At 31.3% G+C, this 17,959-nt stretch overlaps 1 protein-coding gene across 1 annotated transcript in view; it reads right to left on the bottom strand.

Moving 5' to 3' along the window:
- NAALADL2 (N-acetylated alpha-linked acidic dipeptidase like 2) overlaps positions 1–17,959 on the bottom strand; it is a 669,716-nt gene that overhangs the window by 308,974 nt on the left and 342,783 nt on the right. The window contains exons 6-8 of the mRNA XM_090276711.1: positions 14,114–14,206; positions 11,202–11,407; positions 6,646–6,765 (exon numbers count right to left, since the gene is read on the bottom strand). Coding sequence (XP_090132837.1) covers positions 6,646–6,765; positions 11,202–11,407; positions 14,114–14,206 — 419 coding nt within the window. The remainder of the gene's footprint in view (positions 1–6,645; positions 6,766–11,201; positions 11,408–14,113; positions 14,207–17,959) is intronic.

Genomic DNA, 17,959 nt, shown 5'->3' with positions numbered 1-17,959 from the left:
AACTGCTAATAAAGTTATGAACAATTCTCTTTTAAAAATACAAAAATATCTTAAATAAGGCTTCACAGAGAAGATACCCAAATGGCCAATGAGTATATGAGTATGAAAGAAGGTACTCAATGTTATTGTCAGATAAATTAAAATTAATACACATAATGATACCACCAAACACCAAATGTTGGTGAAAATATGGAGCAACTGGGACATTTATATACTGCTGGTGGTAGTGTAATTGGTACAAGCACTTTGAAAAACTCTTTGGCAGTACCTACCAAAATTAAACATGTGCCTATCCTGTGACCTAGGTTTCCACATCTAGAAAAATTAGTACACCTATTCTACCAATGCACAAGAATAATTATAACTAAAACCAGAAAAAATATCTTCCAAATTAATTTAACCACCACCAGAGTAAAAATTAGAAAATTCACACCTAGATCTTTTATGATACCATGTAGATATTCAGTTAATTCTTAAACATTTTACTAGATTTTGTCAAAAATCTTTTTTAGATATAAGTGACATACTTTTTAATCTATAAAGTACATATTAGCTTTACTATTATAACAAAATGTTATAAAGTTATTTCACTGTATTTTATCAGTAGAATGTAAATATGAAGTAAAAGTTTAATACGAAATTCACAAAGACAAGCGCTTTATAATCTGAAAATACATATTCATTTCTTAAATGTTTGTGGATTTTTAGAAATGTTAGTATTTGTTTTACAGTTTTTTAATTGAGATATTTTCTAACACTTAGAAGCTAATTGAGTCAATTATTATTTTTATTTAAAAACTATATATATTGGTAGTACAAAGGGAGCAGAAAAGCATATTCAAAACACCAGGATAAAATCAATCATAAGAATTGCCTTGGCTATTCCCCCATATTTGGCACTTGATGATAAGTAACTCATTGCTAGATAGTTGCTTTTTTCAGAAAACAAACCAATTTATTAACTATAAGTGTCCTGACTTAGAAATATAAAGCTTTTAAATTATTTTTAAGCCCTGGCTCCTGTGTCTCAGTGGACGGAGCATCGGCCTGCAAGCCAAGTGTCACTGGTTCGATTCCCAGTCAGGGCACATTTCTAGGTTGCATGTCAGGACCCCAGTTGGGGACACAAGTGAGAGGCAACTGCACAGTGATGTTTCTCTCCCTCTCTGTCTCCTTTCCCCACTCTCTAAAAATATATAAATAAATAAACAAAAATAAATTATTTTAAAAAATAATAATAAATTATTTTTAAAGTTATAAAATTTTTCAAATAAACCTCCCATAAGAAAAAGTAGAAAAATGAACATTCATCTTTCTATTACCCAATTTGGCAACATCAAATTTTCACTTTTCTTTACACATTTTTTAAGGTTAAACTTTCATGAACTGAAAGTAAATGCTATAATCACTAATGATGGATTCAAATTCATGAAACATTCCTGAATCTTCAAAAGATTCCATCCTCTCCATTCAGGATGATTTAGTTCAAATTTAATGGACTTCCCTCAGGGAAATGATTTCCTTTCCCAATATCAATGGTTTAATTCTCTTTATTTCAAAATCAAAGTTAGGACATCAACCAGAAGGAAAGCTCCAAAGATACTACATTTGTCCCAATCACAACTGACTGGTTCTTAGTAGTCTTGAAGATGTCATAGAACTACTGACATGTATAACAAAATGAGTCAATCATAAATATAATTATGTTAAGTAAAAGAATCCACACATAAAGGACTACTTACTATATAATTTCTTTTCCTTTTTTATTTTTTTAATATTCTGAAAGACAAACCTATAAGGGCAAAATCAGAAAGTATTCACCAGGAACTAGGGATGAAGGGAGGAGATTGAATGAAGAGAGGCATGATGGGAATTTGGGAGTTGATGGAAATACTGTGCATCTTGATTATGATAGTGTTTACATGATTGTACACATTTGTAAAAATTCATCAAGCTATACACTTAAGGGAACATTTTACTATCTGTAAGGTATATCTCAATTTATCCAATGAGTCTAACATTAAAAAAAAGTATACCATTCCAGGTGTGATGGACTAAGGAGAGTACTATCATCTTCCTAGATTTGGATAACATAGAGTTAATGAAACTTGAACTAGTGTTCCATTTGGGGTTATCATATCATGTTTTTATTTTTTATCAAGCTTGTAATACATTAAGATATCCTGTATATAACTAGTTTTTTAAAGAAAGTACTATATATTAATTCTTTAAAGATTTCATCTGATATAGTTAAGTTCACCACATGAGTTTATTAAGATGTTTTGGAATCTGCATTTCTATGTATACAAGAGTATCTAATATTCTGTAGAGTTTTCTGTCATCTACAATTTAGTCAATGTGCTTTATATATATAGAAAATATTGTTATATGTAAAAGTAATTTGTATATGATAACAGAATATAAACTGATAAAATATAAAAATATTAAAGGCTGATAACTTCATTTATGTATGTGAAGTTATACATGTTCTGATGTTATTAAGTTATATTTTGTAATAAAAAATTTTAATCTCTTACTGCCACTAGTGTTGAATTATTTTTATTTAATTATATAAATTATTGTAGGGTTTTGTTTCTTTCAGTTCCTTTATCCTTTTATATAGTTAAGAGTGTTTTTATAACTTAAAGAAAACTAGGTTATTTAAAATATTTGTATGAAAATATACCTTAAATTATCATATATATTTTGTTTAATGTTTATTTTTAAATATATTTTATTGATTATGCTATTAGACTTGTCTAAATTTTAGCCCCAGTACCCCCAATCTCTCCAGCAATATTTCCCCTTAGTTTATGTCCATGAGTCCTGCATATAAGTTTTTCTTTCTATCCTATTTCCTATACTCCAATTCCCCCTGTCTATTTTGTACCTACCTATTTGTACTTCTTAACCCTTCCACCTTTCCCCCATTCTCCTCTTTCCCCATCCCAACCAATAACCCTCCAAATAATCTCCATATCTATGATTCTGTTTCTGTCTGTTTGCTTAGTTTGTTATTTGGATTCAATTATTGATATTTTTGAATTTATTGCCATTTTAATGTTCATCCTTTTGATCTTCTTTTTCTTATATAATTCCAATTAACATTTCATATAATAATGGCTTGGTGATGATTAACTCCTTTAGCTTTACCTTCTCTGGGAAGCACTTCATCTGCCTTCCATTCTAAATGATAGTTTTGCTGGGTAGAGTAATCTAGGTTGTAGGTCCTTGCTTTTCATCACTTTGAATACTTCTTGCTGGTCCCTTCTAGCCTGCAAAGTTTATTTTGAGAAATAGCTGACAGTCTAATGGGAACTCTTTTGTCGGTAACTCTCTGCTTTTCTGTTGCTGCTTTTAAGATTCTCTCTTTATCTTTAACCTTTGAAATTTTACTTATGATATGTCTTGGTGTGGTCCTCTCATTGTCCAACTTGTTTGGGACTCTCTGTGCTTCCTAGAATTGTATGCCAATTTCATTTGCCAAATTAGGGAAGTTTTCTTTCATTATTTTTTCAAATACATTTTCAATTTCGTGCTCTTTCTCTTCTTCTTCTGGCACCCCTATAATTTGGATGTTGGTAAGTTTAAAGATGTCCCAGAGGTTCCTTAGCCTATGTTTTTCTTTTTTTAATTATTAATTTTTTCTTCCCGGTGTTCTGATTGAATGTTTTTTTATCCTTGTGTTCCAAGTCATTAATTTGATTCTTGGCTTCATCCCCTCCACTGTTGGTTCCCTGTAGATTTTTCTTCATTTCACTTAATGCAACCTTCATTTTTGCCTGGGTCTTTTTTTGTGTTGTTGAAATACCCACTGAGTTCTTGCAGCATCTTGATAACCAGTGTTTTGAACTGTGCACCTGATAGGTTGCTTATCTCCATTTAGCTAATTCTTTTCCTAGAGTTTTGTTCTGTTCTTTCATTTGGGCCATATTTCTTTGTCTCTTCATTTTGGCAGCCTTTCTTTCTGTGTTTGTTTCTGTGTATCAGGTAGAGCTTCTTTGACTCTCTGTGTTAGTAGCATGGCCTATTGTAGAAAAGTGCACCTGTAAGTTGTATGGGATAGAGCCTTAGGTAATCACCAGGGCAGGGCAACCCCTGTCACTACTCTGTTGATTTGTGTAGGGGAGGGCTGAGAGAGAGAGGACAATGCTGTTGCCTGGAGTCTGGTGATTGTCTGAAAGTAAGCTGTCTCCCATCATTCTCCCTGTTGCCTGTCATTTCAGTTTCTCCACATATGCTGGTGGTGTTCTTCCAGCTGTTGCCCTGGTGCTGAATCCCAGAGGAGATGGGTCTCTGTGAGTTCTAAGTTGTGTCAGGCTCTTTAAAAGGATTCTCTTGAGAATCCCTCAGTTTCCTCTGCTGCTCTTACACTCACTGGTTTTATAGCCAGAAACAATGGGGACCTACCTTCCTGGCATTGAAGCCCTGGGCTGGGTTGTCTGGTCTATGGCTGGGATCCCTCTCTCCCAAGATATCCCTCTTGATTTTTACCCACCACACATGGATTGAGGACCATCTGTTCTGCATTACTCTGTGTCTCTGTGCTTCTCTGCACCTCTCCACCTCTTTTTGCCTTCAACTCCACGTGCATCTCTGCCTTTCCTTCTTCTCTGGATGAATGTGGCTTCTTTAAATCTTATTTGTTTGACTTTTATAGAGCTAAATTTTCTGACAATTCTGGGTGATATTTGTTTTTTAGTCTAGTAGTTTTTTGCTATAGTTGTATGAGAAGGTGAGGAGTGTTACCTATACCTCCATCTTGACCCAAAGTTCCAAATTATCATATGTATTTTAATACACAAAGATAAGTAATTCCCATGTTTTAAAATTGCATATGCTATTATTTGTTTGAACTTGTGATGATTCTGTTCTTCTAAATTGTTCTAAGAAACACATACACACATACATACACAATCTCAACTGAAAGAAAATTGTTTTCAATACATAGTTTAGTTTAGCTTTAGGTTATTATGTGGACGTTTTCAATTAGATTTAGATACTAATTAGATTTAGATACCAATACTTCACAGTTTTGTTATAAATATGACATTTTTAGAAGAAATATATTCTCTGCTACTTCTATAAACATGAAACTTCTACTGATAGATATTTTTATAGATTATACTCCTTAAAGTTTATTGTTTATGTTTACCTATAAATTTTATTAATTACATATATCCCAAGATTCACAAACTAGGAAAACTATAATATATGAGAAGGAAAAGATACAATGTTTAAATGAACTTTCCCTAATTTCTGGATAATTAAGCTTACTTATACTTTCTTCTTCTTGATCACCCACTTATTCAGAAATTTTAGCTTCCCAAGGAAGATATCTACTTTGAGTTTTATCTTTTGAGTATTTCCCAGGCAGATAAGGAATTTAGAAAAGTCAAAGCAGTAAACAGATTAAGAGGAATTTATTAACAGATATGAATGTAATTTAGGGTATGCATATTGGGGTTTGGCTTATTTTAAGTGTACAAATTCATCCATTTCATTTTTTCATAATGTCTTCTTTATTTCACTACATATGGAAATGTCAATGAAAATGATTAAACTAGAAAATACTTTATGAAAGTTATAAAATTTTAGTTTGCATTACATTTCAATCAAGAATTATGGCTAATTCACAGCACTGTTTATTATCTCTTTCTTTTTCTAATTCAGTTTCTGTGATATTTATTGGAAACTCTGCGGGCATAAAAAGGTCATTTCTAATATACGCCCATAGCTCTTGCTTGGGGTTGGAAGGAAATCACCTTCCACTGTTGGCGTGATTGCTTTCATTCTGAGAAATCACATAGAATTTTATCTGTAGTGAAAGTTATAAAAAGAGTGCGTAAATAAAAGTATAAACTCTTCTAATAAAATGTGCAAAATTCTTTGAAACAAGTGAGAAGTGACTACATTTTTATATTATTTTTTTCAGTTTTAAATTTGCTTTTAATTATAGTTAATATACAATATTATACTAGTTTCAGGTATACAACATGCTTCTTAGACATATAACTTATGTGGTGATCACTAGACTTATGGGGGTGATCACTTTGTGGCTAAATTTTAAAAAATAGACATTGTCACAGATTACTTGAGATTTTGAAGTTGCTTTGTAGTAAAATGCATGTTTCTGTTTACCTTGTTTTTTTAAACATTATTTTCTAAATATCTTGATTTTAGTTATCAGTTTATTCTGGCAGTTAGACACACACCTTGCTTACAATGTAGTTAAAAAACATAGGACAAGCCCCAAATTTTTTCAAAACATGAATGAGGGAGAAGGAATCTAAAAGTAACTGTTTATGGCAAAATGGAAGGACTGACAGAATTGGGAACCTGAGAGTCAAAATCATATTTTAAGAGATAAATTTACAGTTGAACATACATTTCCTGTAACTGTATAATTCGTACCTACAACCAGAACCATAAAAGTGTAGTAAGTAAAAAAATTCAGAACATGAGAAATTGTTTGAAGAGATTTTGATAAAAACTCAGCAATAGCTCTTTCCTTAAAAAAAAAAAAAAAGAAGAAAATGACAGATGGTTTTATGTATATTTAAAAATATGAAGAAACATGAAATTATATATAAAAAGAAAACAGCGTTTTGCCTAATCATTTTATAATGAAGTGGTTCATCTTACCTCTGCTACCAGTTGCTGAAGAGATGGTGAAGCTACAGAATGCAGACTTGAGTTACCCTTTATAGGATTATGGAGACTAACATAAGCAACAACGTTTCTCTGTAGAACCCTCTTGAAATCCTGAAATGAAAAAAAACAACAAAATCGATCTCTATCGAGTAAAAATAATGGATTCTGTTTAATCAGTTACATATTGAATAATAAATACTTTCTACTTAAAATCATTATATTGTACATTATTTTTTTAAAGTAATTTCATACTGTTTAATGAGTACACAAAGTCATTAAAGGATTTTAAATAAATGTGGTGAGGAGTTAAATATAACATTTTGATGAGGCATTTTAGAGTATGTTCATGAGAACAGACAAATTTTAAGAGAATATGTTCTTAAATGGTTGACCTGTTTTTAGATTCACCTCCAGTACACAGAATGGAATATTTGGTCTAGTGATGGCACTTAATTTTATAGTCTTTGAGTTAGAGAACAGACAAGGGAAAACTACTTCAGTGATTAATAAACCAACCTTTTCCCTTTAAGTAATGAGCTACTTTTTTTTTGCACAAAGTGGCTCTTTATTCTGAGCGAAATGGAGCATAACATAATGTGTCCTGGCACATTTTACCTAAAATAAAATCTGATGCATTTCACACACATTAGTAACATGAAATGTTTCAATAGAATAGTTTATTCACTTCTCTGTTGAACCCTACGCTCCAAAATTGAAGACTAGCTATCCTATTAATAATGTATCACTACTCTGATATTTTTCTCCTTTTCTTGAACAAATATTTAATGACTAATTACCACAGTGGCAGTTTTAGAGAAATATCCTAAAATTGTATTAATTCATGTCTTGGGAACATATATTTCTTCTTCCAACACTCTCGGATGAAAGACTGCTAGAACTTGTAATATCTAGGAAATCAATGTTACTCTTATTTTATGTTGAAAATTCAGCTATACCTCTGTTAGAGAGGTGAAAAGACAATTCATTTAAAATTAATAAGTATGTTTAAAAGGAAATGATAAACTTTAAACTCAAGACTTTACTTTACACATAATATTTTTAAAAATGTCCAGTGTTACATGAGCACTATAGAAAAAAGCTTCGATTTACACACTAGCTCATAGACACTGTTTTTATGTTAGTTTATTTAATTATCAAGGGAATCTTATGCTATAGGCCTTAATGTACTCATTTGATAAATCAAGCCTTGCAAAAGGCTATGTGTTTTATGGCAGAGAAGATTTGAACTGCATATTTCCACAATAACCTGGGAAAAATAAAGATTCTTCACAAAAGAAATGGTATTTTTTAAAAGAACCTATTTAGTATAATGTTGTAATTCTCCACAAGGATCAAGATCAGTGTTGAGTCAATTCTCTAATAACACTCTTTTTATAAATTAATTTTTAAGTTTATTGACTGAAATCCCCTAATTGTTAATTATATTTGTGGATTTCAAGGGGTTCCTGTGCAAACAAAATTAAATAGGAAAATATGAAACATAAACAAAATTTTTTCTCACTCATCTTCACTTGGGAATACATTTCAAGCATAAACTGGTTTTTCTAAAAGAAAATGTTTCATTTTAGTAAGTGTAAATTTGAGAGTAGACAGAACAAGAAAACTAACAGTTTTCTATTTTTTTCTCAACTAGATAGTTACAATATGTCTTCTAAAGTGTATTGAAATAATCTTCTGAGATATAACTTACAATAGTATGTTTTAAAAGCTAATTAAATCTATATATTATTAAACATATTTTTTACTCATATATCTTTGCCCAAAAAGTCCAGAAAAAATCTAGAAAGTGATTAAGTGCATAATTAGTTGTCAATGATGCATATATACATAAATATTCTAGAATATGGGATCCTAATTTTATTGAATAGAAAGAGACTTTTCTAACATAAGTAGTTTTCTGTGGGCTCCCACATTACTATAAATTGTAATTTTAGTACCTGTTGATTGAGAAAACATACAATCATCAAAAGATACAACAGACTGGACAAAACTTAAAAAATAATCTGTATTTTATTAACCACAAAAACATACACTTAATTTAAAAATATAATTTAGCCAAGGTCACATTATTGATTGAACTCATAGGCTATAATGCTAGATGCCCAAATACGTTCAAAAACTTTTTTGCAATATACTTCCCCATACACAGGGATTTAAGATATTTAATTTAGGAACTATTAATGTTAGATAAACCTGCTTTGAGAACATAGCTTAGAAACATACATATTACTTGAGGATTAATGTACCTTTATTGTGAAAGTTATTATATAGATACCAAGAAGACTGTATAATACAATAGAATAACTTTTTGCAATTTAGAAAAATCTTTTAAGACATTATCTTAAAATGTGCCTTATTATTATAACAAAAACTAAAACATTTTCTTTCTGATAAGTGTATTCTGAATTATTAAAGTCAGCTCAGGTCACAAATCTATTCTCCAATTTTTAAAACTTATTTATATTTTTAAAGTAAGTAATTTGGAATAGAAGTTTGGGAGATTGTTTTAATCATTACATTTTCCACTTACTAAAATTTTGGTAATTAAAAAAAAATTCACTAATAGGATTTATATATTTGAATTAGTTTTTTTTTTAACATGGAAGATGCATTCACTCCATTAATTTACAAATGGAAAAGCATTCTAATTTGTAATATGTGAATCTTGATTAATTTTACTGTAAAATTTTCTCAATTTTAAGACTTTTCTTTCCTCCAAATTAGAAGCACACTTGCTATTTTCTTATATATTTTTGATATTTTCTTTAATATTCAATAAACATTTGATCCTTTTCGAGTGCCTAAATAAAAAAAAATGAAACAAAAATATCTCCCATTAAATATTTAGAATTTTTTTTCCTCCAAAGATGAGGTAGTGAATAAACTAAAATGGTTTTATTTTCCTAGCTAATTCTGTATAGGGTTTTTTCCAACATGTTTCCATTGCACCTTTTTGTTCCCCTTTTTTAAAAACTTTTTTTTTTTTGCATATATTGGAATGACACTGTTAACAAAACTATACAGGTTTCAGATGCACAATTCTACAACACATAATTTGTACACCATATTGTGTGTTCATCCCAAATCAAGTTTCTTTCCATAACCATTTATTCCCTTATACTCTCCTCCACCTCCCACTACACCTTTCCCCATTCCCTGCAATCACCACACACTTGTCTGTGTCCATGAGTTTTTTCTTTTTTTTACTCAATCCCTCCACCACCCCTCCCCAGTGCCCCTCCCCAAGCTGTCAACCAGCTATGTGTCTGTCTCTACTTTGCTTATTAGTTCTTTTATTCATTAGATTCCATACCACCCTGAATGTGCCTGCTGTTGTTCACATCTCTTAAAAAAAGGTAAATAGAATATCTAAGCATTTTACAGTGTTTTCATTTTCATATGGCATCAATCCAATAACCAGCTGTCATATTCCATGAAAAACAGTGCATCTGTGAGACACAGACATAAAAGTATTTGAAAGTAAATACTATTGTTTTCTAACCATGACCCATTCACTGGGACAAAGGTTTCTAAAGGTAAGCATGAATTTTCACAGGTAGGAAGAAAGCAGGGAGTTAGCTCTGCAAGAGTAGAGAGAGGAAAGAGTGGTAGGAGATGAGAAAGAGAGGAAGAAATAAAAACACTATTTTGAGTTCAGTCTCCATATTTCATAGCTAAGTTATGATGCTAAGGTTATAAAGATTAACACAAGAGATCATCCTAATGCTAAGTATTTGCTAGAAAGTTTTAAAAAGAAAGGTAATGGTATTTATCACCTTATCGTTTCTTGTCCTATGCTTGTTTTTTTTGTCTAAGGAGATACACAATAGCTGGTTAAACACTATTGTGAGTATATTAGAGTCTGTAGATCTGGAAGCAACAAGAATAAGATAGTTGCAGATCATATCAATTCACTGCTGTCTAAGTCAAATGTCTCCAACTTCCGGTGGGGGCCTGTTAGGAAACTTTAAAGACCTGGCCACACAGCAGAAGGTGAGTGGCAAGTAAGCAAGCGAAGCTCCCCTCGCATTTACCGACGGAACTCCGCTTCCTGCCCGCCCCCCTACCCCGCCCAAATCCTTGGAAAAACTGTCTTCCAGGAAACCGGTCAGCGGTGCAAAAAAGGTTGGGGACTGCTGGTCTAACTAATCCCCCCTTGCTTTTTTTTTTTTTTCCCTAGAGAGGGGAAGGGAAAAAGAGAGAAACACTAATGAGAGAGAGAAACATTGATGGGCTGCTTGTATGCGCTCCAACCAGGGATGGAACCTGCAATCAAGTATGTGCCTTGGCTGGGAATTGAACCGACAACATTTTGGGGTACAGGAAGACACTTCAGCTGAGCCAGGGCATTCTCCTTCATTCCTGGAGTGATTCCAGCAACCTAACAGATATGACATCCTGGTTGAGATGTACATTTTTGTCCTTGGCTTTAACAATTTTACTTTATGAGAGAGAGAGAGAGGAAGAGAGAGAGAGAGAGACAGACAGACAGAGAGACAGAGAGAATACTAATAATATACATTTACCTCTCCCCATTCATATGAACCAATATTGCCAAAAACTGTTCCTCCCCAGGAACAGAAAATAATACTACGATCTGGTCTCCATCCTCTCTTAACTCTGAACATCAAGGCCTGGATAAAAGCTGTGATTATGGCAGTACTGCTGGCCCATTCCTGTCCACTGTAACTGGATAGTGTATGATGGTGGCTGCCAACTATGATATACCGGTCTGGAAATAGAAAGAAACAAGAGCCGTTGAAACAAAATATAAGACCTTAAAAATAAATTTAATGACATTTACATAATCCTATTGCACAACTGAGCAACAATTATGCAAAATTGTTTTAATAATTAAGTCTACATTTTTCCATCCTCTGTCTTGATTCACACATCTGTGTATATCAAAGCAGAGGCAGCTGCCGAACCCAATTATGAATCCAAAGCTTAGGTCCATATTGCTGTCCTCTGCAACATGAATAATAATTAATGAGGTATACAAATATGCCACAATGAAACATTTATCTAACATTTTCCTAGAATCATAGTGGGAAGTGCCCTGTAAACAATATGTGTATGCTCAGTAAATATTAATGAACTATTAATACGTTGAGGGAGCAGTTATTTAGTAAATATTAAGAATGTGGTAGTCATATATGGATTTTTCAATAAATGAAATATTTAGGGAATTAATTATACTTTCAAACTCACAGTTTTAGCCTCCCTTTTTTTCTCTGAAGAATAAAAAAATAACATCAAAAGGCATCCAATTATTGTAAAAGTTTTCTTTTCAGATATTTTATTTTACATAATCACACAAAATCTACTGGATATACTATTAGAAATGTCTTAATGGCACATGGGTATGGCTATACAAAGTATTTTACTGACGATTGTCACCAATAAGGTAGACTAAAAACATACAGAGTTTCCTCTGACTTTCTTGTCAGTGAATGGTATTGGTACAGAGCTAAATGTATTTTCTTAACGCAGCTATGCATTTGCCTCATAGCTTGATGCTTGAGGATACAGACTCCGAAGACTGCCTGCATGGATTTGAACCCAGGCTATTGAATTTACTAGTTATTTGACCTTGGAAAGCCTATTTAACCTTTCTATGTCTTAATTCATCCAACTATAAAATGATGATAAAAATAGTACATACATCATTAGATGTTTTGAGTTTTAAGTGAGTTACTATTTGTAAGACAGTTTGAACAGTGTCTGACTCATAATAACAGTGTCTGAATAAATTAATCACCAGTTGACTAATGGATCCATAAGCTACCTCTTTGAAAACATCACTGTTTGAAGTTATTTTGGTTTTCCAAACTGATATTAAGGCCAGCAATGACTTTTATTTGACAACACTCCATCAACATTTAATTATTGGTATACATAGTGTATCTACAAATGCTGGAACCCTGGGAATTTATTCACTCATATCCCAGATATGTGTAAAAATTCTGTTAGGAATTGTTTTTACTCTAAATAAGCATCTAAAATCCTAATACTGATTGAGATTGTTTCTAATTTTCAGAGTCAATAAAAATCATGTGATATATTTATGTAGAATTTAAATAAGATTTGAGAAGCTTTGCTGATATGCACTGAAAAATACTACTGGTAAATTAATTAAAATTTTTTTCTTTATATTGACTTTCAATAAAAAAGTTTTTACCCTAAAGCTAATATGATAGTGTACTATTTGGTCTTTCAATAATAACTTGCAAATGCAGCAATGTTGATAAATACAAAGGTGGGTAAAAGTACATTTACATTGTTATGGAAAAAGACATGCAGTTTATGATTATTACAGTAGCTTTATTAACTTTGTTTTTGTACTAAGAAATGTAAACCCACTTTTGCCAGCCTCTGTATTTCTAGTGCTTCAATTACAGATCCTTATGATGAAAATCTGTTAAAATGCAATGGTAACAACTTAAAAATATATTTATATCTTGTGTTATGAGCATAAGTTATTCAATATTGCTAATGGAAGGAAATCAGAGAGCATACACTTCCCATTAAGTTTGTAGGAGTTGGCCGGCAAGAATCTGAGCGATGTAAAACTTGATCTCATAAATCTCTGAGTTAGCAGTTATAGGGTCTGTTTGACTAAATCATAGAGAACAATAATTGTCCAAGGAGAACTTGAATCAATACCCTAACCAAATTATCAGAAGTGGCACAAGTGTACTAAATAGATTGCTGCATTCTACACTGTATAACAAGCACATCAGAGAGTAGTAATATGGGATTCATCCTCACAATGTATTGGGAAGTGCTGCTATTAACCCTTTAATATATGCATCAGTTATTTTTGCTTTTTTAGCCTTTTTAACATCATCTCAAGATTCAATGAGCATCCTATAACAATGATTCAGTTATTTAAAATTTAACCTGGAGATCATTTTCATAAGCACCTTCAAAACATAAAGCTATGCAAATGACAGGTAAAATTATCAGTGGACTAAGGGTCAGAGATGAGACATGGATTAATATTAAAAGATTAGCTCTGAAGAGAAAAAATTTATATTAAAAGACACACCATTAAAATTAGTTTATTTTTTAAAAGTCTTGTTTTAAATAAAAATATTTTCAATGGTGTTATGGTGAATAAACGAATAAAAAAGAAAACATGGCTTTTATAGCTTTTCTTTACTAGGCACTGGTCAGTTTAACAAACCTATACTTTGTTTTCTGTTTTGTTTTTATTTCCTCCTTAGACTCTCTACTATGATTTATTTTTGAACAGATATGGTAAAAAAGAAAATGAAGGTCTCTTTCTTTGTTTCATATTGACTCCTCTTAGAGTGGTATAAACTTCTGGTTAAATGCAAAGTGGGATATTTAACTATGCTATTAAATTATCATAGAGCAATTCTTTGTGATGTTTAGTGTAAAGTGTAGATTATAAATTCTTTACACTACTTACCAGGAGATGTCAAGCCCTTTAAATATCCAACAACATTAGTAACTGTTTTGAATTCTGTGACTGTCTGAACTTGCATGTTGACAATTCTTTCTTCTGGAACAAAAAGTAAAATATGAATTTTGTACTCTATATTTTTGTGTCTTTTCCTAAAAAATTCCAATTTATTTATCCAATATCATCAGCAAAATAATTTTGAACAGTTAAATTTTTGTAGGTAACCAGTTACACTTTTTTGACAAGTATTTATTCAATATTTTGTGTTGACTATTTTAGGTGCTTGCTATACAATGGTGACAAAGATATCGTTGCTAAGACCTCATAGAACTGCAGAGACATAAACAGACAACTCTCAGCCTCACATTTAGAGACACAATGGGTTCACCACGAAAGCGCATAGAAAACAGCTTTGGGGAGATGTGGGCAACTCAAATTTTTAAAGAAATAAAAATATCAGATAAAAATATTTCCAAATATTTTTAAGTATTATATTTTTCTAACAAAGAAAAATAATGTGGAAGATAAACTTTCCTACATGATTCATTGTTACATAATCACGTTGAAAACTGTAAAGAATTACACAAATTAAAAGGCTATAGATTCTTAAAGCTATATATATATTCACATGTTGAATTCTTCACTTCTACCTGTGTTTGTAGGTCTCTCTCCTGTATTTTTTTTTCTCCTGTGTTGTAAATATTCACCAATTGGTCTACCTTTTTGAGTTCTTCTTTTTATGTTTGATATTCCGAATTTTGATAACAAATACAGCAAAGACACCAATTAGGAGGGACTTCAGTTACAGACTTTGAGTGATCTTTGAAGGCCTTTGGTGGCAACATGTGGTATTCCTGTATTTAATAGATTCTGCCAGTCAGGGAAATTTGTACAGGAGGTTTGAGGGAAGCCAGGTGTCAGTGTTCGGGTGGGATGGGGTGGGGCGAGAAGCAATAATAAAGCAGCTAATTCAAAACAGACATACCTTCAAATGTCACTTCTGACTACGAGGTGAAAATTGTTCGGATAAATAAGTTGCTTCCTCCTTGAACACACCCTAGTAACACCTTAAATGGAAAATCAGTACACTGAATCTTAAAATTGTAACTAAAACATGAGTGAGGAGACCCTGAGAAAACTGTTTAAATCCCGAGGTCTGTAGTTTTTAGATGCTATGGAGTTTTTCAGAGCAGCTTCAAATTTACAGGAAAAAATTAATAAAAAGTAGAGTTTCCAAACATCCTCAGTCTTCCCGGTCCCTGACAACTAACATCTTGCATTAGCATGATGTATTTGTTGGTACTGATGAGCCAATATTAATAATTATTATTATTGAAGTCCATAGTTGCCATTAGGGTTTGCACTTTGTGTTGTACTCTCTTATGGGTTTTGACAAATGAATAAGGATGTGCATCCATCATTACAGAATAGTAATCATATATATCATACAGAATAGTTTCATTGCCCGCAATTTTTCCTGTGCTTTACCTAATTCATCCTTCTCTTCCTCCCTCCTTCCTGAACCTTTTAAAAAATGTCATATAGTTGGACTTATATGTTTGCTTTTAATATTGGTTTAATTCCTTGTTCTAAGTTTGTTCTAAATAGTCCAGGTAAGTGAATATTAGATAAAAGTCATTACCATATGGTTTTTAAAAACCTTGAAGCTTATTTTTGAATTAGACATGAATGAAGAATTTTCTCTGGTTTTCTAAGATTCAATATTAATTTTTTTTTGTGTGTGTAATTCAGCAGTGAGAAAACCTTACAATATATATAGAGGTGCATTATACTGTTTGGAAAATTACATTATAGAGTACCGTAACATTTCTAATAGCCATTTGCACACACATACAATAATTTTCATTGGATCTCAATAATTCTTGAAAGCACCAACTTAAGTAGCTTCTATTATCTTCATTTATTGAATGAAGCACATAGGAACAAGACTGGTCCTCAAACCCAGGTTTCCATATAAATAACATTTTTATCTGAACAGAAAAGCATCTTTTATGGTAGGACTCCATCTTTTTTTAAAAATTATTATGGGACATTCCTCATATATAAAAGAATCAAAACTAATACAATGTACAATGATAATCTACATTTAGTTTTAACATGTTATTTTACTATATTCTGTTCATCAATACCCCTTTCCAATGAGCAACTATACAATTTTATGAATTTAGTTTTTACTCTGAGGTTAATGTAAATTTAAGTTTTTGTTATATATAGATGCAGATATAGATATAGGTACAGATACAGAAATAGATATAGATAGATAGGTATAGGTAGACATAGGAATGGGCATAGCTTTATATTTCATAATTTTTGATAAAAGTAAATGGAGGTCTGTATCATTCATTTTAACTGCTATGAAGTATGTGGTTGTAGAATCAATCATAGTTTATTTTACTGTTCTATTACTGATGATTCATGAGGTCATTTATAAAAGTTTAACATTACATTGTGGCAAAGAACGTTTTTCCTTTTCTTGGGCATGTATGTGTGCCATACATTCTCAAATAGATAACTAGAAGTAGAATTTCTGAATTATAGTCTAGTATGGGTAGCTTCAACTTCATTTGGTACATAGAAATTGCTCCACAGACTTTATAAATTTTGACGTTTTTATGTGTACAAGAATCTCATTGTTTTATTTTGCATTGCCTATATTACTAGTGAGGTTCAGTAATTTTTGTATGCACATTCATAATTCTAGTTTTTATTTATATTCTTTGACCATTTTCCTTTTAGTTGTTTGTTAATTTAGGTATTTGTGTGGGGGTTTTAATTTGAATATTATTCACTTATTAATTATTTGTATTATAAATATTTTTAAAGCAATATATGATTTATATATTTTTATATTTATTATATTTTAAAATATCAATATATTCAAATTTATCAATATTCACCTGGAATATCTGGGAGGGTATGTTTGCTTTGTGTTGGTTAGGAAACTTTTTTATTTTGATGTTAGAAGATATTTTTCAGGTATTTTAAAGTAGAATTTTTAACTTTGTGTATTTAATTCAGCCAAAATTTGTTATAAAGTAGACTTTCAACTTTATCTCTGCCTTATGGATATCTAACTATTCTCATGTAATTTATTGAAGTATTAATTAAGATGCCATCAAATAATGAGATCTAATTCATACATGGATTTGTTTATAGTCTTGCCATTGCATTTTATTTTAACCAGTGCCATACTGTTTAAATTATTATAACGTTTAAATGAATGAAACTGTGGGTCTTCTATCATCACTATCATCATCATCATCATCATCATCATAATCATCATCATGTAATATTATTATTCAATTTTGGGGATATTTATGGACCATAATTTTAATATAAACTTATGTATTAGTTTATCATGTATCATGAATAGACATTTCAGGATTTTATTGGGATTGCATTGAATTAATGGATTCATTTCAGAAAATTATATTGTCTTCTACCAAGAACATGTTATGCCTCTCAATTTATTTTAATTACTTATATGTCTTTTAATAAAGTATTATTTTTCTTCATAAAAGTTTTGCACAACTGTATTGAATTTATTTGTACAGTTTCTCTGTTAATAAAATATACTTGTATAACTTATTCTATTGTGTATAAGCATGCTACTTAATTTTATATCTTGGTCTTTCATTGAGCCTTCTTATTGATGTTTTATGGTTCTAATAGCTGCCCTATACAGTTTTTACTTCCTTAGTTGCAATATAAACGATCACTTATCAAAAAAGGGTAGCTTTGTTTTTTCCTTTCACATTTTTATAGCTTTGACTTACTGTTTTTATCATCTTGCCTGGGACTGCTATTGCTGTGCGAAATGGAAGCAGTAAG

Source organism: Furipterus horrens, unplaced genomic scaffold (genome assembly GCF_987537825.1).
Source record: "Furipterus horrens unplaced genomic scaffold, mFurHor1.1.pri manual_scaffold_1, whole genome shotgun sequence".
Lineage (NCBI taxonomy): Eukaryota > Metazoa > Chordata > Mammalia > Chiroptera > Furipteridae > Furipterus > Furipterus horrens.
The sequence above is the reverse complement of the archived record's forward strand: the minus strand, read 5'-3'. Positions and strand labels throughout refer to the sequence as shown.